Source organism: Sardina pilchardus, chromosome 3 (genome assembly GCF_963854185.1).
Source record: "Sardina pilchardus chromosome 3, fSarPil1.1, whole genome shotgun sequence".
Taxonomy (NCBI): Eukaryota; Metazoa; Chordata; class Actinopteri; order Clupeiformes; family Clupeidae; genus Sardina; species Sardina pilchardus.
In genome coordinates this window covers 27081054-27102057 of record NC_084996.1, presented here as the reverse complement: position 1 = coordinate 27102057, position 21004 = coordinate 27081054, and the positions used below count along the sequence as shown (strand labels likewise).

The window sequence follows — 21004 nt, the reverse complement described above, 5'->3', positions numbered from 1 at the left end:
TCTCTCCAGATGCAGAGCCGTGGAGATGGGGTAGAGGGGTGTGGTGGAAGGGAAGTCATCTGGTGTTCTCATCAGTTGCTCTATTCTTCCTATGTCTCTCACGCTCTCTCCATCTCTCTCTTTTTTACTCTACCCTATCTCTCTTGTTCTCTCCATCTCTCTCTTTTTTATCCTCTACCTTATTTCTCTCATTTTCTCCATTTCTCTCTCTCTCTCTCTCTCTCTCCATCTGTATTCATCTCTCTGTCTTTCTCTCCATCTCTCTCTTTCTTTCTCTGTAGCCATTTCTCGCCATCTCTCTGTCTCACCTCTCTGAATCCTTTTCTCTCCATCTCTTTCTTTCTCTCTCTCTCTCTCTCTCCCTCCCTCTTTCTCTCCCTCTCCCTCTCTCTCTCTCCTGGGCTGAGGTGTGTGTTGTGTGGAGTATGAGGCGCTTGAGGCTGCCTCTGGTGTGTGATGTCCTTAACATCTGCTGGAGAGCCCAGGTCCCAGTGTCATCTGAAAGGCACGCTCCACTCTCCACGCTCTCCAACACCGCTGAGAGGCAGGAAGGGAGGGATAGAAAGAGAATGAGAGAGGGAGGGGGAGAGAGAGAACAGAGGGATGCATATTCATTGAAGAGGTTGAAGAGAAAAGAGTCGCTCCCTTCTGCGGGCCTGTTCTGATGACACTACCAGGTGTGTGTGTGTGTGTATGTATGTATTTGTGTCGTTTCATTCAAACTCTTTGTGTGTTGGGTAGAAAGCAAAACCTTCATCATAGTAAAGTAGTTGATGTAAAAAAAGGACTTTACTCAGGGCTTATGTCCAGAGGCATACGTGCGCACACACACACACACACACACACACACACACACACATTCACACACACACACACACACACACACACACACACACACGCTCAAATTGCCAGCTGGTCTGCCTCTCCTCTCACTCTCGCTGTGGAGGGCGTCCACAACTTTTCATCCCGGTCTCCGTCTCTCTGGAATGCTGGGACAGTGGAACTCACCCTCACGTCTCTGCTCCTAATCCGCCGTCACCTTAAGCCTTTGCACTCTCTCTCACCCCTCTCTCTCTCTCTCTCTCTCTCTCTCTCTCCGTCTTTCCCACTCTCCCTTGTGACTGCGGGCTATTATTTGGACATCATACTGATTTAACTCTGTGAGAGAGTGATGATAGTTGAGTAAAGGAGTTTTAGACACCCCCCCCCCCCCTCTTTCTTTCTCTCTCTCTTTCTCCCTCTCTTTCTCTCTTCCCCCTCCGTCCACCCCTCCTTTCTGCCCCTGAGGAGTAAAGCAATCACGGGGTCATCTTCTCTGGTCCCTGTGAGAGCTCTCTGGCCTCTGGCTGGCCACGGGTGTTATCCTGCTCCGCGGCCTTTTGACACACTCCGTCTGCCGCACAGCACCTGCCGCTGTCTCACAGCCTCCCCACCCTCCTCTCCCCTTTCTCTCCCTCCCTCTTTCTCTTTATCTCTCCCTCTCTCTCTCTCTCTCTCTTACACGCCACCTTTCGCTCCCTCTCTGAGTGTATTCTGAAAACTGTTGGATAAATAGTATGGTGGTAGCGAGTGCAAAGTAGCTTCTGTTTTAGAGAGTCGTGCTGTGCTTCGTGGTGAGAGGGCTACTGCGAGAGCTAAAGTTTGATGTTGCAGAAGCACTGAGTAGAGCGTCGCCCTCACACTGGAGCTGTGGGCTGAATGCAAAGGCTCCGACTGCAGATTCTGCAGAGGGCTGTCGGCGCTGCTGTCTTGCGTAATGCGCGCGTGTGTGTGTGTGTACGTGTGTGTGTGTGTGTGTGTGTGTGTGTGTGTGTGGAAGGTGGTATGCCTCAGACTACTTGACAGTTCTGCAGTGTTTCTTTGATTTCCAGTGTCCTACTATCCGGTGAATGGCTCTCCACTGCCATCTAGTGGTACAAAATTGTAATTCCATATTTGCTTCCATATTTGCTACCATATTGCAAGTAATCCCCCCCTTCTCTCTCTCTCTCATCTCTCTCTCTCTCTCTCTCTCTCTCTCTCTCATATCTCAGGTTGCTCTGCTGGATGTGGACATCTGTGGTCCCTCCATTCCGAGGATGATGGGTGTGGAAGGAGAACAGGTACTTCAGACTCCTACACCTCATCTGTTTCTATGTTCCATATGTTTTGCTAGTCTTCTGGAGTCCCTGAACTCTATGTGTGCATGAAGGCAAGTTTTGAGAACATCTTCCTCACCACCTGCCCTTTTTGAAGCATTTCTGATGGCTTCATGTGTAATAGCAAATGCTACTCTGAAGGTCCATTTTGAGAGGCTATTTCTTTCCAAATCCTTCCTGTGTTTTACCCCTGATAAATATGGACCAGATAAAAACCTTTATAGCCTGAACATACTGAATAGAAAATTTTCTGGAAGTACAACAACAAAAGCTAGACCGTCGACATAATCTCGACTATTAACGTGTTTTACAGTAAGTCACTGAAACCTGTCTGTCTTTTCCTGTGAAGACATTTCAAAGTGCCCTTTTGATATGAGGTTATACAGTATGTCCTGTTTTTGCTGTATAGGTTCACCAGAGTGGTTCTGGGTGGTCCCCTGTGGTAAGTACAGTCAGTCAGGCTAGAAGATGGCGGTTGCGTGTTGCAGCTGTGGAGGTGGAAAGTGATTGTGGTTAGTCATAAACATCAGCGCTGTGAAAGTTCATGAGAAGTGTGTGAAGATTATTTGGCCTCCCACAGATGTCTTATAAACTACTGTTGAATCCTTCATCTTTAATAGTTTTGATCGTTTTAGACTTTTGATTTTCGATTGAGAGCATCCATATCTATTTGGTGTTTCTAAAGCTACATTGCTTCATGCTGTAGTGTAACCAGTTGCTCTTTTTGTAGAATTCAGTGGAACTCTCACATTGATACTCTACATCTATCCATTCAGTGTACACTTGCATTGTTATTTTTAATCAGGGCAGCAATTTTCAGATTACATTATTTGTTTACATAATTGCAAAAGGTTTCTCGACTGTTGTTGGAAGAAATGGCTGATCTTTAGTGCAATATTTACATTGCCCATTATCAGCAGCCATTCATCCAATGTCCCAAAGGCTCACTTATCTGATATCATTTCAAAAGGCTGAGAAAACATTGGATAACCCTTTTTGCAATTATGTAAATACATAACATAATCTAAAACAATCCAGCTGATCTCAGCTGCCATTTTGTCTATAATGGAGTGGAATGGACATTTTGAAGTGACTCCAAACTTTTGTCCAGCAGTGTATGCACTCAAAAAAGACCCTCAGATGTTTGTAGTAGTAATAATAGTAGTAGTTTGAAGTAGTCTAGCTGTAATTGATTAAGTGAGTTAATTCATAGAGTTAATTGAAAGATGCCCTCATTTAGAATGAAGTTTGTGCTAACTCAGATGAGATTGAGAGTGGATCTGGGGGGCCTCTCCTCTGCTACAGATTTCCAACCAGCAGTGACTAAATTGAAATTGGTACATTGAACTCGTCCTTCCAAAACGCTTTGAGATAACAAGCACATCTTTCTTGTAAAGTGCTTGTTGTTTGCTCAACAGCTAATAAAATCCACGTCCATATACCGGACCCGTGCGCCCAATCCAAAATTTCTAACTGGTCCATCTGGCTTCACCCAGGCAACAGTCCTGGCCCTGTAAATGGGAAACAAAGAAAGTGACTTAGGCATAGTCATACACAGTTCCAACCAATCAACAACAAGGGGCGCTTGTGCACCAAGGTTCTTTTTAAGGTGCACGGAAGGTGAATTTGATTGGCTGTTTAATAAGTAACACTTCACCAAGACCAAGACGTGCTCCATGAGATAGGTAGCGTTCAGTCAGGTGAAGTGGATGCTGATTCATTCCTAAAGGGGCCAAGTATGTTGAAAACGGGTGGAAATCCAAAGTCATTTGTGTTACTTATTATAGATTAAACATTGTGTTACTCCTATATTTACATTTAGTCCTTTAACTGACGCTTTTATCCCAAGCGACTTGACGACAGATGAGGTGCAATAAGGGTTCAGTGCCGCTAGAATATTGTTTGTTAGTGAAGCAATAGGTATAAGTTCGACTCACATAGACGAGGAGGACTTTAAACCGTGTAGTAGGGGCTCAGCAGGGCCTCAGTGTTGGTGACTGTGCCTCCCTGTCGCCCCCTGCAGTACGTGGAGGACAACCTGGCCGTGATGTCCATCGGCTTTCTGCTGAGCAGCCCGGATGATGCCGTCATCTGGAGGGGGCCCAAGAAAAACGGTCTGTAGTTTCACCCTTGGCCACTGGAATTCCCACTGTCTGTTGTCCAACTCCCCCACCCGCCAGCTGCTTTTCTGGTCCATGGCCACTCTTCATCTGTGTTTGTTTGGCAAATGGGAGGGCTAAATGGGGGGGGGGGGGGATAAGTTGTATAAAGAGTTGACACCTCAGAATGTATGAATTTTGTGCCTTTCGAATGGCCGAGATATTCATATGAAGATCTTCCATGCAGTGTTCAGTGGCCTGCGCCCCAAACAGTCACCTGGCTTCATATGGTAGTGCCAGCCTGGGTTAATGAGCAATCAAAGATCCTTTAGAACCCTTTCTCAAGATGCTTTCTCAAGCATCTCCGTCTCTGGTGCATCATGTGTGGATGCACTCACTGCACATGCTCCAACGCGCGTGGAATGCTCATTGCCGTGGTGACGGAGGAGTAAACAAAAGGCTTAACTGCAGTCATGCCGTTTCCAGCAATGCAGTTGGAATTACAAGAAAAGGCCTGATGTGTGTAGACAGCTGTCATATCGGCATGACGAACTAACCTTCCACTAACTAACTAACTAACTAATTCCAATAGATGATTCTTTGAGTGCTGTCTCTCCTCATCATAAAGTCTCTGGTGAAAGTCTGACCATGTATTGTCTCTACCTTCTATTCAACTGATTGAAGAGTTACTGTATGCTAATTAGAATCAGCTGAATGGAACATATGCTGTACTTGGTACTAGGACATTTACTCAAGTTATTTTCTGCCTCAGATGTTAATGATAAGCTTAATGACCGATTCGAGTGTTGGTGGTGATTGAGCGTGTGTGTATGTGTGTGTGGTTAAGATCACTGTGTGTGAAGGTGGTGTTTTGAAGGTGGGGCTTTGAGGCTGTGACTGGATTTAGACACGGCTAGTATCACTTCCCTGTTGTCGCTCTCTGCACATGAACAATGCTCTCTTTGACTTGTTTGCCCCTGCATCTCAGCTGCACAGCCATATGTCCAGCGGCAACATTCTAGAAGAAATATACCGTTCTGACTCGCATGAATTCGAGCTTGCAAAGTCATCACATTCATGTTTGCATATGCATAATACGTTTGCATATGTTATTATGGTCTGGAGGAGATGCAGACGTTAAGACTACTGAAGCATGCAGTGATGCTTTTTTTTTTTTTACTGAATTCACCGTTTCTAAATCTAGAAATATTGTTGTGAAAACAGCCGGTCCAGATGTTCACTCAGATACCCTAGTCAGATACTTTTGTTTTCTTCTCCATTCCGTATTTGCATGTGATTTGCCTAGAAATGGATAGGAGGGATTTCTGTTCGGTTGTCTGTTGACTGGTTGTATGCAATTTGTCCATAGCAGACACCTGCATCAATGCAAAGGTTTTGCTATAGTTGACGCTTAAGTTGATGAAAGAGTCTGTTTTCTCAGGAGTAATGGTACCTGTAGTCTGTGCTCTTTGAGAAGATCAGTGTAACAGACATACTCAAACACAGTAGTGGTTAAACTTATGTGCCATCTTAATATGGCAACAAAAATAAACATTTTATTACGCATGACAAAATGACAAAACTAGTGGTGGGCCGTTATCGGCGTTAACGTGCTGCGTTATCGTGCAACTCTTATCGGGCGATAAAAAAAATATCGGCGTTAATCTATTCTCAAAGTTGGGCTGGGAGCTGGGTCTATACCACGCAAGCTATGATCACTTTCACCTTGATATCTTAGCGCGAACGCCAATGTTTAAGAGTGCGCCTGAAGTCTATGACAGTCGCACTGGTGCACCTGATGCTGCTCGGCTGCTTTCTTTCACAAGTTGTCATTGTAGACTATGCGTGCAACTTTACCAAACAGTAACCAATGATAAATCCTCCCAACATGGACGATAGCTCAAACCCCTCCCGAATCGGCACCTGATCGCTCATTCCTAATAGAAGTAACCCCCCTCTCCTTGGCCCGCTTTCTCTTGCTCTCCCTCTCCCTCTCCCTCACTCTCCCGTGCATGCTCAATGGACACTCGCGAGTCGCGACCCGCCCCTCGACATGCACATTTAATCCAAATAAAACATTCACTATCGTGAAAGCAATGATGAATATAGAAGACGTTAGCTAAATTAATATAAATTCCGGTTAGCATCATTGCTGCAGAAAGTTGATTACAGTAAAACTCTTACATTCAAGTCACTCTTGCATGAGTTGGATGATAATCTCAATACCAATGTTTTCCAACTCCAAAACTCGAAAGGAGAAAAAGTATTACCCCACATTGAAACTTACAGTAAACACACGTGGGGAAACTGAGCAGTCCAACTAGTAAACTATGATAAACTAGCCAACTATGCTACTTTGTTTACATTTTGAGGTTTCAAGCAGACAGCTGAATTAAAGAGGCAGAGTTGTAATATGAATAGTAGGCTGCAATCTGCATAAAGTGTGCTGTCATGAATATCAGACATTTCAGTATGTAGAATAGTCTTATATAAATAATTTTGTAAAGAAAAAAATATTTTATTGTGTTTCAAGCTTTTTCTAGACTTTTTGTTGTTGTTAAAAAATCATTATATGAAAGGACAGCAATAAAAAGGTGACCTTTTAGCGTTAAAGGCGATGCAATGAAAAATGTGGGTGCACCTAAATTTTGCGCTGGTGCACCTAAAATTAATCTAGATTAATCTAGATTAATTTCAAGATTACAGTGAGATTAATCTAGATTAACAAAATTAATCTATGCCCACCTCTAGACAAAACGCATCCTCTGTGTTGCTTGTCGCTTACGCAGTAAGGCCCGACAAGTCGTAGGTTATACAGATTTAAGAACAGCTAAGAGGCGTTGTAGCGCCTTGTGCCTAAAACCCCCCCTTAGCTGTTCTACAATCAGTGTAACCTACAGACTCGAGTGGCTTATCGCTTTTTTAAAACGGTTACTACATAGATTTCCTAGAATAAAGGCACAGCAACGATAAATGTACGATTTATTCATAGATCATCATTCTTCCGCCAGTAAATACATTGCAGCTACTTTTGTATCAAGTTATGGTAGCGCAGTGATATAAATCGAAATGTGATCAAGGTGTATGTTTGCTGGATTTCACAACGACATTGAACGTGATTCAGCCAATCATGATCAAGGACCAGAACTATCCACTTTAGAATGGTGTCAGTGGTGAAGGAAACGTCATATTTCTGTGCTTTGTCAAAACAGAAGCAATTCAACAATGAAGCCATATGCCATTATCTTGAATAATGGGCAGCTTGTTTTGGTTAACCGGTATTTCAAGATCTTGTAGTTTATAAAGGCATCATGAGTTCTTCCCAGAAGAGCAATGCTAGTTTGATGTGAAGCATACCTTGGCACTGGCATTGCATTATGCAAATTTCCCAGATCAGTTTTCACTTTGACACACCAGGTAACCTTTTAGTGTCATTTCTAAGGCAGTCTGATTGACTGCGTTTACATGCACTTTAGTATGCCGGTTATGATCGGGGTTTGGAAGTATCCCGGTTTTGTATTTGCGCATGTAAACATCATACCCCGATTTCGGAACCCCGGATAAGCCCCTATCCCGGTAACGAGTAACCCGGTTATGCTAGGTGGTGTACTCCCAGAGAAACCGGGATACTGTTCCATGTATACATCTTATGCCGGTTTCTCATGCGAAACATGTATTGCATTAGTAACCGGGATACGGAGTGCTAATAGAACTTTATTGTTGGTAACCGGAATACTGTTATTCGTCATGTAAACAGGGATATTAATAACCGGGTTTCTCTGTGTTCATGTAAACACCATATCCTGAATATGATCAAAATCGGGATAAGCCTCATAACCGGAATACTAAAGTGCATGTAAACGCAGTCGTAGACTTGTTTAAGGAACCCAACCCTGCATGCACGTTGAAAAAGAGGATGTAAGAGGTGGACATGGCACATTGAAAATGGGCTAAATGCCTAATTCTTATATGGTGTTGGCTGTGGCTTTAACTGCTGAGCTTATTTTCTCCCCTGCAGGGATGATCAAGCAGTTTCTGCGGGACGTGGACTGGGGGGAGCTGGACTTCCTGATAGTGGACACGCCCCCAGGCACTTCGGATGAGCACCTGTCCATCGTCCAGTACCTCGGGGCAGCACGCATTGACGGAGCGGTCATCATAACCACGCCACAGGTGAAACACACGCACATACAGTAACTTCCTGTGTATTAGCCGCATTGTGTATAAGGATAGTGTTTTATGCAAGTTAAACTCATAGCTGAAGACATTTTGCAAAATCAATGCATAAGCTCTGGCTAATAGTTGGGAAATGACGGTACTCATAATGCCATCATAGCCATGCCACAGATGAAACCTTGTGTGCAGGCTCAGACACATACACCCTAACATCATCATAGCCATGCCACAGATGAAACCTTGCGTGAACGCAGACTCAGACACAGACAGACACACTAGTATCATCTTAACCATGCCAGATATGAAACTTTGCGTGCAAATACACATGCACACACTACACAGACATACTATAGACCACGGAGGTTTTTTACCTTAATATAAAGCTTCAAAGTAGAGACACATGCACACACTTATATCATCATAACCATGCCACATATGAAACCTTGTGTACAAGCACAGATGCATGCACACTAATTACTGTAAATCCTGAAATTATGTCCGGGGTCTTATATTTACTTGGGCTGCGCAAAGCACAGGCCTTTATTTTAGGCAGGCTTGTATGGAGGCAGGCCTTTATAATGGAGGCAGGCCTTTCTTCTGTGCGTTTTATTGTGAGACATGCATGGGTATTCCCAGGCTAGGCGCCACAATCAATCTAGGACAGCCTGTCATCTCCGCAAAGGGTCAAAGGGCAAGTAAAGCACAGTGATGGTTGAGCAGTCCTATTACCTAATTTGGTTACCGGCTCTAGGTTGGGAAAAGAGCCGGGGGTGGAAACCATGGATTTGTTTTATCTGAATGTTTGAAGGAAGTTTTGGTTGTTGCCTCAGACTTTAATTATACTCTGGTCTGTTCTGTCTCCGTGCTCTGGTCACACTGGTGCCTGTATCCCTATGTTGACTGTTGGTGTGGGAATGGAAACGTGTGCCAGATTTGTGTTGGTGCAAGTTAGTTAATGTGCAACACTGACTCTTGAAACTGCTCCACCAACTTCCTTCCTATGACATTCTTAACTGATGTAGGTTTAAAAGTTCATTTATATTGGATTAATATTTGAGGGAATCATGCCTGTGCAGCATGTGGCTGATGGGCGGGAGAGGGAATAGTGACCCGGTTGACCTGTTGAGAGTGTTTGTTGTGAGTGCTAAATATAAACTTAAATCACAGGATGCATAAAAAACACAAATGTCTGTGTCTTGACTTGTACTCAAAAGCAAAGATGCAGATGACAGTGCTGCAGTTGCAATCAGTCATACTGTAATTCTTACTGTAATACTGTAATTCTTAGGTCTCATAGTCCCACCACCATCAACACACAGAGATACACACGTACATATGCATACACACGCGTGCGCGCGCACATACACACACAGATATAACCTCACCGGCCCTGAATGAGGAAGCACTTGTCATCATGAGTTAGGGACATCAGTCAAAGATCAAATTTAACTTGGAGTTAGTTTACTGTTCTGTTTATGTGAGAAAGAGAGTAATGTGCAATATTCCATGTTGATTTCGTTGTTAATGACTTCATATAATTCACACAGCACACACAATCTCAGCGATGCCAAGTCAAATAAACAACAACGGAACAAGGTCAAACTAGAAGTTTTCCCTGGTCATTAACTCAACAGATTGCCAACTCCCCTTTGAGAGGAAGAAAACATTGGTCTTTTTTTCTCTCATCCCTGATGCCAGAGTCACTTCAGACTCTCTCTCTCAATTCAATTCAATTCAAGGATGCTTTATTGGCATGACAAATAAGACATTCATGTTGCCAAAGCAGCCAAACAAATGTATATCATAGTGTAACATTAGCACAGAATGATAATACATACACTGTACACATGCATACATTATACACATACACATAAGAATACAAGTAATATACCATAAGTATGTCTATCTCTGTAAAAATAAGGATATAGTCCTGTGAGATAAAATAATTAAGTTATGCTAGTGTCTCTCAGCTTATGACAGTGTGAAATGTATCTTGCTGCTAGAGGGGCTGAATATCCCTCTCCTGAGAGGATAGGCAGTTTATCATGTGAACCCATGGTTTCGAACTTTGGGTAGTATGATTTAAAACTAGGGAAAGATGCCTCTTATGTTTTTATATTTTTCACAGTGAAGAAGAAAGTGCTCCTCTGTCTCAACCTTCCCTGTCTGGCAGTGACCACATATTCTTTCCTCTTTTGGCAGCCAGGTTTTCCTGTGCCTGCCTGTTTCCACTGTAAGAGTGTGGTCACTTAGCCTGTACTTGGTCAGGATTTGCCTCTGCTTCGTATCTCTGACAGAGAAGAGATACTCTGCCAATTTATATTCTCGATTTAGGGCCCGATAGAAATTCATTCTGCTTTGACTGGTAGTTTGATTTCTCTCTCTCTCTCTCTCTCTCTCTCTCTCTCTCTCTCTGTCTACATCTGTCCAGCCAAATCTCAGATGAAACCTGTGCTCCTCCTCTCTTCCTCTCCACCTGATTTAGTGGTCGTCGTGCCCGGGCAGAATGTTATTACTAGGAACTATGCAAAGCTTGTACACTTGGCAAGCCACTTAAGTGAAGCATGAAATGTTGACGAATACTAGTGGGGGGAAGTGAGGCCTCAGACACTTTCACTTCCCCACGATCGCTGACGACAGCAATAAGTTCATCAAAAGTCGCTTTTATTTAGAACGTCCACTTAAAAACAACGGGGGTTGATCCAGAATGCTTTGATGGATTAGCAATTCCAGAGTATACATGACTGAAATGAAAGGACTACGAGTTAAAAGTAAGAGAAAACAACACAAAAGACAAGCGCAAAACCAAGCGAGATAGGAAAACAAAAATGTCACATCCAAAGTAAAATGGAGGTTAAATATGAATGATGAATAAAATGCATAAAGGTATACTATTCAAGACAAATGCTTAATACAGATCAAAGCAGAGAACCATGGAAATGAATAGAAAGCATGGGGCAACTTCAGACTGAATAGAAGATAACAGACAGGTTACACCAGGCATGGAACTGAAGCTTTCGATTTGCGGCGCGTGTGTTGTAAAAGTCAGGTTCCACGATAATCAATATAACTGGCTACACCAAATGTGCCTGGTCTAGTCTGCCTGTAAGAGTAAACATGTGCGCCTTTATAGTCGTCATGTCATGAACTGGCCTGTTCTAGACTACTGCTGTTTTATAAGCAATGACTCCTCTCTATGTGTACTTCATCACGTACCAGACCTACCTCAGATAATAATTAACAGATCATCTGTAAAATTAAAAAAAGATTAAAATGCACAGTATGCATAGTAAAGTAAGCAGTAGAATTGTGGGCACTAGTGTTTGGTTCATACTGTATGTCAAAACAGCGGCCATTTCCCATTTATAATTGTTTAGATCTACGGCAGCTGTTCATTAACAAGGTATAGCTTTGGAAGTCTCAAGGAGACCAACTTACTCTTTATCTCCCCCCCCCCCCCCCCCACACACACACACACACACTTGCCCAACTCCCTCCTTCTTCTCCATCCTGGACTCCCACAGGAAGTGTCTCTTCAGGACGTGAGAAAGGAGATCGGCTTCTGCCAGAAGGTCAAGCTGCCAATTATCGGCGTGGTTGAGAACATGAGCGGCTTCGTGTGCCCCAAGTGCAAGGTGAGTCCCACTGACCCACTCTGTTCTCCCCCCCCCTCCACACCCTCTGTGGTACCACCAGTACAGCCCCGTTACAGTGGGCCTGTTCAGAGATGGTATCTCCCGCCCCATTCATTTGAGTCAGAGAAAACCCGGAATTTGTCAGCAGCGTGAAATGGGTGGGTGGGGTTACTATCAAATTCAGGGGGCGGTTACTATCAAATTCAGTGTTATGATTAGGTAAATAACTGAACATTTATATTAAAGCACATCCCCACACAGTTACACAAATCCGCCACTGGGAGCCAGGAGTTTTGGCATCATGCCGAGGAATACATGAATTGTTACCACAGAGCCGCGCTGAATGGGAATGTTCCACATCTACTTCAGCACCACCAGTAGACCACCATTGTTGACACCACACCACAGAGGGGAGTTGACTGTAACTTATCTGGCCCCGGGCCCGTATCCTTCCCAAGCCTTCCCAGAATCCCGCTGCTGTTATGTAAGTGCTGATAGAAGTCTGCATTACATAAGAGGTGTGGCTGCTGAATTTGGCCTGTCGGCACAGTCATCTGTAGAGGTGTGCCCGCTGCTGCTGCTGCTGCTGCTGCCGCCGCCAACATTTGAATGCAGTTCAACTGTGAAGTTCACCGTGATCATAAAAACAGACTGTACTGTATATGAAGTCTTTGTTTCGGATCTAGAATACTTGTGTGGGATACACTGTACGGTAAAAAAACAGGAAGTACATGTACACTGTACGTTTTCGGCAAGGCTTAGCTGGAATGCGCCAGCATGAAAGATAGTATCTGTTTTTCCATGCCGTCTGTGCCTCTTGGGCAGGGATGATAACGATAATAAAAGGATGATTGGAAGGAAGTGGGTAAAATAACAGACTACAATGCTACTAATTAACGTGATATTGTGTTGTATGTTAAATCGCTGCTAGCGCCCCTTTGTTAGGCTGGTTAGGCCAATCTTGTGACACTATCTAAATGTTTCACAGATGTTTCCTTCAACACATTCATTTGCATTATTGTTTTTCTTCACAAAATTTGGGAATGTGTGCATTACAAAGATTACGGAGATATGTTATTTCATTTAGCTGTGGTCGTATCCTTCCCAGCCCTTCATATCCACATATGATGGGCATTTAGTCAACTTTATATGCTCTGTATGTTTTTTACAATATAAGTTACTGTAACTTTAGATTTGTGATTCTGGTGGTGCTAGTAAAAGGCAGGTATGTTTTTTTACATAAATGGCAATAAAGTATCTTGAAGTATCTTGAAATAATAATACTGGGGAGTAGACTTTTTTGCTTTTGTTGAATGGCTTTATATTGAAATGTACCTCTCTCTTTGTCTCTCTCTCTCTCTCTCTCTCTCTCTCTCTCTCACACAGAACACCTCCCAGATCTTCCCTCCAACCACAGGTGGAGCTGAGAGGATGTGTGAAGAGCTGAACCTCCCTCTTTTGGGAAAAGTGCCCCTGGACCCCCGAATAGGTACTGGGCGCTGAGGGAAGAGGACAATACTTAGGATGAACAAAATAATCGGGATTTGTATTTTCGCAAGAGTATAAACTAGGGCTGTCAAAATAACACGTTAATTTCAATCAATTCATTTTAGAAACAATTATGTTAAAAAATAAATAAATAAGTAAGTAACACAGATTCATCACGTTCTGTAGTGACTTTTGACCAGTGCTGTTCTGGCTACAGTGAGGCAGACGAGAAAGCACTACTTGGTCCAGTGAATGGAACATTTAGGACACTAGAACACTATGTTTTAAAAAAAAAAAAAAACACCCAGATAGAACTGTTGTCAGGAGAATGTTCTCTGGGATTTCTTTTGTAAGGAATTTCCATACCGTAAGAGTTGTCAAGTCTGAAGTATCACCTCGTGCAAGCAACCCAGAGGTATGATTTGCCACACCCCTTGACGTTAACAAAGCCCATCTACGGAGAGCTTGTTCATTTCATATTAAGCCCCATTGTACCGAATTTGGTTGGTATTCCACCAGAGTTGGGAGATAATCGCAGGAGAGTGCAAAGTGAATGGGGGCCTACGGAGCTAGATGGCTAAATTAGTCTCTTTCACCTGATTGTCATTGAGAAATCACAGATTTGATTGTAGTTTGTGCAAGTTCAATATGGATTTATAGATCGAAAGTTGAACAAGCAAGTATTCATGTCCTTTCGATGTCTTACTGGTTCGGTCATCGTTGCCCATAACACGCTAGCATTTTGCTAATGAATGACAACTTTTTTTGAAAGGCCTTGTAGAGCAATACTCAGCAGTGTGTATTTTCTTTGCCTCCTCTTTGAATTGGATTCTTACACCTGGAACGAGGGCTCTATAGCTCTTTGGAGTTTTTGCCTGTTGTTAGTTATGTGCCTTCACAACAAAAGCATTCTCATTGTGTATGGAGGGAACAAGTCATGGGAAGGAGGCTATTTACATTGACGAGAGAGCTCTAGAGTCTCCAAAAATGACCTGAAACTGCTTTGAAGTCTATAATGTTGGTTTGGCTTTTCATTGATTGACTCTCATTGACTTTCATTGATTCACTGCCACATTTGAATTTAAATAATTTTAATTCATTCTTTTAATTGGTTGACAGCCCTAGTGTATATACAAGTATAAGTATACTTTTTTGATCGCATGAGGGAAATTCGGTCTCTGCATTTATCCCAATTGGTGAATTAGTGAACACACACAGCACACAGTGAATACACAGTGAAGTGAACACACAGTGAGCTGTGAGCTGCCTGCCCAACAGCAGCGCTCGGGCAGCAGTGAGGGGTTAGGTGCCTTGCTCAAGGGCAATTCAGTCGTGGATAAACCCGAGTTGAATGCTCTGAATTTACTCACCAAATAACTTTATTTTCACTTCACTTTATTTGCATGGTATAAGCTTGTATTTTTACAAAAGTGTAAACTGCTCTGAATTTACTTACCAAATCACTTTCACTTTCCCTTCAACTCAGTGCAAATTATTGCAAATATCTTGTCAAACATGCCATGGCATGACATGCCACGAGGCCTCATATGCCACCCCATATGCTACCAATCTCTCAGGGACGCCCATTTTTTATGGTTTGGTGCAGGGCTGTTTATACAGGATTGTGCCTAACCTGTTTAGTCAGGTCAGGTAGTAGTCATAAATAGTTTCCAATAGCCATGTCTATTGTTTTGTTTGTGAACGCCATGGAGTTATCTGAACATTCAGTGACTTTGTTGATCTACTTTTTCTAGGATGGTTTTGTTTTGGCCTTCTCTATGCTCTGTGTTTTGGTTCTTGTTTATCAGATGCAGTGTTTCCTCATTCGTTCGATCACGTGGGTGTTCAAACCACAGTGAAACCTGTTTTAATCTTCGATTAAAAAAAAAAACAGACAATAGATAAAGATTGGCTTCCTCTTTGGTCTGTCCGAAGCATGCATAAATGTAACTTTTTTTTTCTTTCAAGGGAGAAGCTGTGATGAGGGGAAATCATTCCTCGGCCAAGTGCCAGACTCTCCTGCAGCCATCGCTTATGGGAACATAGTACAGAGTAAGTTCAGTGGCCATCCAGGTCCATATGATATTACCCTGTCCTGTTAAAAAAAAAAATGGTCAGTGCAGGTGCTGGGGCACCTGCACTGCACGCTCTCCCACTCTCTCTCCCACTCACTTCCTGTCACTCTCTATACTGTGACTGTCCTATCTGATTAAAGGCATAAAAGCCCAAAAATATACTTTCCAAAAAAAAAAAAAAAAAAAAGGTCAGGCCAAGGCCTGGCAAAAATGCAAGCACAATAAAGGTGAACTGTCTGTCAGGTTTATAGTTAAGTAGTACTGTAATAGTTTCACTTAGATTATGTAACTCAAATTCCCCCAATAGTACTGCTGCCCTGTGGTGAAAGGTGTGTTTACCTGCCAAACCCTGTCAAGCTTGACCGTATAACTTGTTTGGCAACTCTTTGATAAAAGGCCGATTTTATGGTTCCCTCTGGTACCTGTTATAGCCAGGGCTTTGTCCATTTAGCTAAGACTGCATATTATCGAATGTCTGATGATGGTACTGTCTAGAGTCCACTCTAGATAGTCAGCTAGGAGTCTCTGGGCAATCAGGCAGAAGGAACAATTGAAAGTAGTGTCAGACCAAATTGCAGGTCTTATTTGTTTATCAATGATGATTAAATATGGCATCATCAGAAAAGTATCAGACAATGAAAATGAGTGTAGTAGGGCTCTCAAACTCCAATTGTATTATTTCATGACACTTATGAAGTTTCACCAATTTCTACTTCTCTTTAGAATTCATTGTAATCATATAGTCGTTCATCTTCATTAATAGTAAAAGCTACTTAGAAACACATCACTGTCTCAGTCTAGCCTTTCCATTTTGCCACATTGTAATCACAAACAGTGCCCATCCATACATGAACCAAGTCACATACGTGGTTACAACTGTAAACCACAAATTAAATACATAAGTATCTTCAGAAGTAACATTGTGGTCAAAATGATTCCAAGACAACTGGTGTGAGACTGCAGCTTTATTCACGATACCGGGAGCATGTTACTCACATGAAAGTCAAAGTAACAAAACCCACACATCTGTGGGCGAAGCCTGTTCTTATACTGTACCCTTAACACACACACACACACACACACACACACACATGGAAAATCACTAGATACACTTATGTGAGTCTTTAACCACCTGGTAATTAACAGAGATAAGAATGTTTACAAGAACTCCTCAACCATGTTTGTGTTTGTGTGCCATGGGTTCACCATGGGGTCACCTCCACTTCCTAAGGCCAGGATGGCAACTAGAGTTAATTATATATGTAAGCTACAGTATAGTACATGGTTAATATGAGAGACATATAAAATTTATCCCACAACATTTCATATCTAACAGCTGACCACATACTGTATCTAACTCTGTGTATAATCTCATAATATCTGTAATATTTGTCAACACTGTTGTTCTTTTACCTTAAAGGGATATTCCGCCATTTTTTGAAATACTCTCATTTTCCACCTCCTCTCGAGCAAAACAATCGATATTTACCTTGATCCCGTTCATCCAGCCATTCTGTGAGTCTGGCGATACAACTTTTAGCTTCAGCCTAGCATAGATCATTGAATCGGATTAGACCATTAGCTTCTCGCCTGCTAGCTTCATGTTTAAAAGTGACTAAGATTTCTGGTAATTTTCCCATTTAAAACGTGTCTCCTCTCAAGTTAGAAAGTGCAATAAGACCAACTGAAAATAAAACCTGGTGTTTTTCTAGGCTGATTTGACATGGAACTACACTTTCATCTGGCATAATAATCAAGGCAACTTGCAAACTACTGGCACTACTACTGCTTGCAGTCTATGGGGACTATTTTCAGATGCTGCGTACGATATCACTGCGCCTATGGTACGTTTGCAAGTTGCAAGTTTGCAAGTACGTTTGCGCCTATGGTACGTTTGCTAATGGTCTAATCCGATTCAATGATCTATGCTAGGCTGAAGCTAAAAGTTGTATCGCCAGACTCACAGAATGGCTGGATGAACGGGAACAAGGTAAATATCGATTGTTTTGCTCGAGGGGAGGTGGAAAATGAGCGTATTTCCAAAATATTTTCCAAAATATCCCTTTAAAACCTAAAAAAACAGCTTCAGACTTCAGACTCATTTGAATACCATACTGACTGACAAGATGGAGAATGGTATCTCTGACATTGCTGATTTGCTCTTTTCATCAGTTCTAGATGAATTGATGAAATTACCTCAGCGCTTAATGGGTAGCCTGGCCCCCACCTGACTACGTACTTCCGCTTATTTACATCTCTTGTCATGCTCCGTCTGGTATAGCTTGATTCAGCTTTGTTTACTTTGGCAAGTGCATCTCCGCCCAATCAGCGAACAGAGGGCGTTCCCAAGAGCGATTTTCATTTAAGTTTCAAGCCTATCGTTTCAGGCCTAATCCTAGCGTATCGTTGTGTCCCCCGTGGTTATCATTCGTCATTACCAAATGTTAGCGATTGAACTCCAATGAATTCAAATTTCAGACAAGCGTCCACAAACCAAGAAATAAACGTTTGCCAAGAAGACGACTGTCGGGTGCAGTCTTTTTTTAATTTCTTTCTGAAGTGCAGTCTTTTTATTTCTTTCTATCTGGTCGTCTGTTTCGTTCCTATCCACACTCCACATCCATTGATACATTGGCCACAGCATCTCAGCCTGCTTTCACACCAACATCTTTTGGTGCGCACCAAACGGTCCATTCGTACCAAAACCTCTTAGTTCGGTCCGTTTTCGTTGGTGTGAAAGCTTTAATCGCACTCGGGTGCGCACCAAAACAAGTGGACCGAGACCTCCAAAAAGAGGTCGTCTCGGTCCGCTTGACTCCGCACCAAAAGTCGACCTCTGGTGCGGTCCCTCTGGTGAGAACGCGAACTGGGGTCCAAACCATAGACTGTAGGTCAAAATTGGCGCCGATTTCTACCGGAAGATAAACATTGAGGAAGAATCAATCAGGCCAATTTTTGGTTCGTTTTCAGGTGTGAAAGCGGACCTCACTGGAGTCTTTATGCTACATAATAGCAATTTCACTGCCTGAAGCAGACCAAATAATCGAACTAGTGGTGTGAAAACGGCCTCAGATTATAAGATTAATTTGGTCAGTGGGTGTCTGGGGTCGGAGGAAGCCTCTATTCCTCTTTTCGCTCACTGGGAAAACAGAAGTGGTGGAATGATAGTGTTGGCAGTGCATTAAGAAATAGTTTCTTAGAACTTAACTATCGTGCCAAAAGAGTCTCGTCAGCTGTTATGATATGGAAAGCATCCCACAACTCACCAATTTATTCCTTCTATTTGTTCTCTTGCAGAGATAAAGGACTATTGTGCTTCACAGACCACGTCAGGAGATGACTCCGAAATGATGTCTGGCTAGCTCCATATTTAACTGATCAATCAGCCGGCAGTCACTTCAGGCACTCCCTGTGGAATGACTAGAATGCACTACTACAGAGAGGAGTATGGGCGTCTGGGGCTGTGTTGATGAGTGGGTAGGATGCACTGTTAGAAAGAGTGTGGATGGGGATGTTGAACTGTGTTGTGGCTTCCCTGCCCTGTCCTGATGAAATGAGCAAGACCTTTGCTCTTTGCAAACGCACAAAGTTCATAATGTGGCTGCTGCCCGTAGCTACACAGACATGCTCATCATTAGGCTCTGTGCTGCCTGTGGTTTTATTTAAATAATTCTCCCAGAAATGTCTCTGGCTACAGGAAAGCATGCCGTTTTCAAGATGAAGATGTCAGCATAACTTAGATTACCAACGTATACAATACATGATAACCAGGCATACATTACAAATTTGATTATAATCAAACTCATCTATAGTCTAGTTCTGAACATGACCAATTCATGTCACACAAATTGTATAAGATTTTTTTTAAATCATTTTTGTATGTATATCTATCTTTATTTTGTGTCATTTTTCTTTAAATTGCAACAAAATAATAAATGATGTAAATAATTGTACAGTTTTGTCTTCGTTTTTGTTTATACAGAGGTTAAATACAGAAATTCTCCAACAAAAATCAAAACAGACCTGCACCTGGTTTGAACACCCATTTGTGCTGTACAGTATGCGTCAAACTCACTGTGTGTGATACCCCCTCTGGGTAGTATTATGCACTTGTTTTGATCCATGGTTTCGAGTAGATTGTGTTATTCTGCTAAGGGGCACTCTTTATATAAGGAACCAGGAAGAGGTTACAGACCTATAGCACAAAGCATTCTTGGGGTGTGAAATCCAGTTTTGTTATCAATATGCACTTGTGTGGTTCAAGTGACACCGGGCAAGTTAGACTCTCATGAGGAAATTGTGATACCTGTATTTGAGGATGCTTTCAAAAACAATGGCATGAATAGTTCTTACTTTCAGTTTGCACATCAACATATAAAGTGGCATTAAAAAAAAAATCTACATTTTGTGCAACGTCCCTTTGTATTTAAAACTGTATCAATTTCCCTAGTACAGGCACACCTAACTTACCTAAAAATGGTGCACTGTACTGTAGGCTATTCATGAGAGGTAAGTTGGGGGAAAACCGAGATCTAGATAGATGTCAATAATGGATGCGTGTCCTCCAAATGAAAGGTGACACTTCAGCCAATTCAGATCTAAATAACATTCCGCTATCTGTAACACGACTGACCAAGTCAACATGACCTACTGTACTGTGCCAGCTTCAGCCTGACCACCTCAATGACGTATGTTAAGCTAGGCTAACGGTGAGTGTGTCAGACTGAGATACTGCAGGCACAAATACGAGATGGGTATGTATCATCTTATCTAACTTAACTTGGCGGAGACGGCAGATAAACATTTCCCAAAATGTTGGCATGTGGCATTAAGTGCTGTGAAACGTTTTGCCACATTTATCTGGCAACTAGTTTTGGCATCATCTTCAAATTCAATTTGATGGTACAGTATGCCTATGCCAGAGGTGTTACCAAGATGGCATCTTTGAGCGGCCATTTGGATTATTAGGGAAGGCAACAACAAAATGTTAAATAAGGCCTACAGTTTGGGTTTACAGGTTGGTTAAACTACAGAATCCAATTTTTGCAGAGGGTCAATATAAATAAATGTTTTGTAACAAATTGCTGTTGGCTGAGATGGGCCATCCATGCCCACCAGATGTAAATACAGCAGAGCTGTATAGCAGAGGGTTTTATGGAGGATGGAAGTTCGCTGCCCAGACACTGAGGCAGTAAAGCTGCTTGGTGTCTGTAATGTTAGATGTTCCAGGCTCAACAGTGAAGGCATACTGGGCCAGGGCCACCCCATACATGATGGAAGATTTACACTTTTAAAATGAAAGTGTTTTTACCACATCTCTGTGTCCAGATTGTGTACTTAGCTAACTGTTAAACTAATCATGTCATGTTGGCGGTGAAATCCTTTGAAATATT

General features: G+C 42.5%; 1 protein-coding gene across 1 annotated transcript in view; it reads left to right on the top strand.

The window, feature by feature from the left end:
* Window positions 1–19561, top strand: part of nubp1 (nucleotide binding protein 1 (MinD homolog, E. coli)) — a 29848-nt gene extending 10287 nt beyond the window's left edge. Inside the window, exons 4-11 of the mRNA XM_062532619.1 lie at window positions 2034–2102; window positions 2548–2580; window positions 4162–4252; window positions 8256–8410; window positions 11938–12048; window positions 13435–13537; window positions 15505–15588; window positions 18909–19561. Coding sequence (XP_062388603.1) covers window positions 2034–2102; window positions 2548–2580; window positions 4162–4252; window positions 8256–8410; window positions 11938–12048; window positions 13435–13537; window positions 15505–15588; window positions 18909–18973 — 711 coding nt within the window. The 3' untranslated portion in view covers window positions 18974–19561. The remainder of the gene's footprint in view (window positions 1–2033; window positions 2103–2547; window positions 2581–4161; window positions 4253–8255; window positions 8411–11937; window positions 12049–13434; window positions 13538–15504; window positions 15589–18908) is intronic.
* Window positions 19562–21004: the final 1443 nt, after the last annotated feature.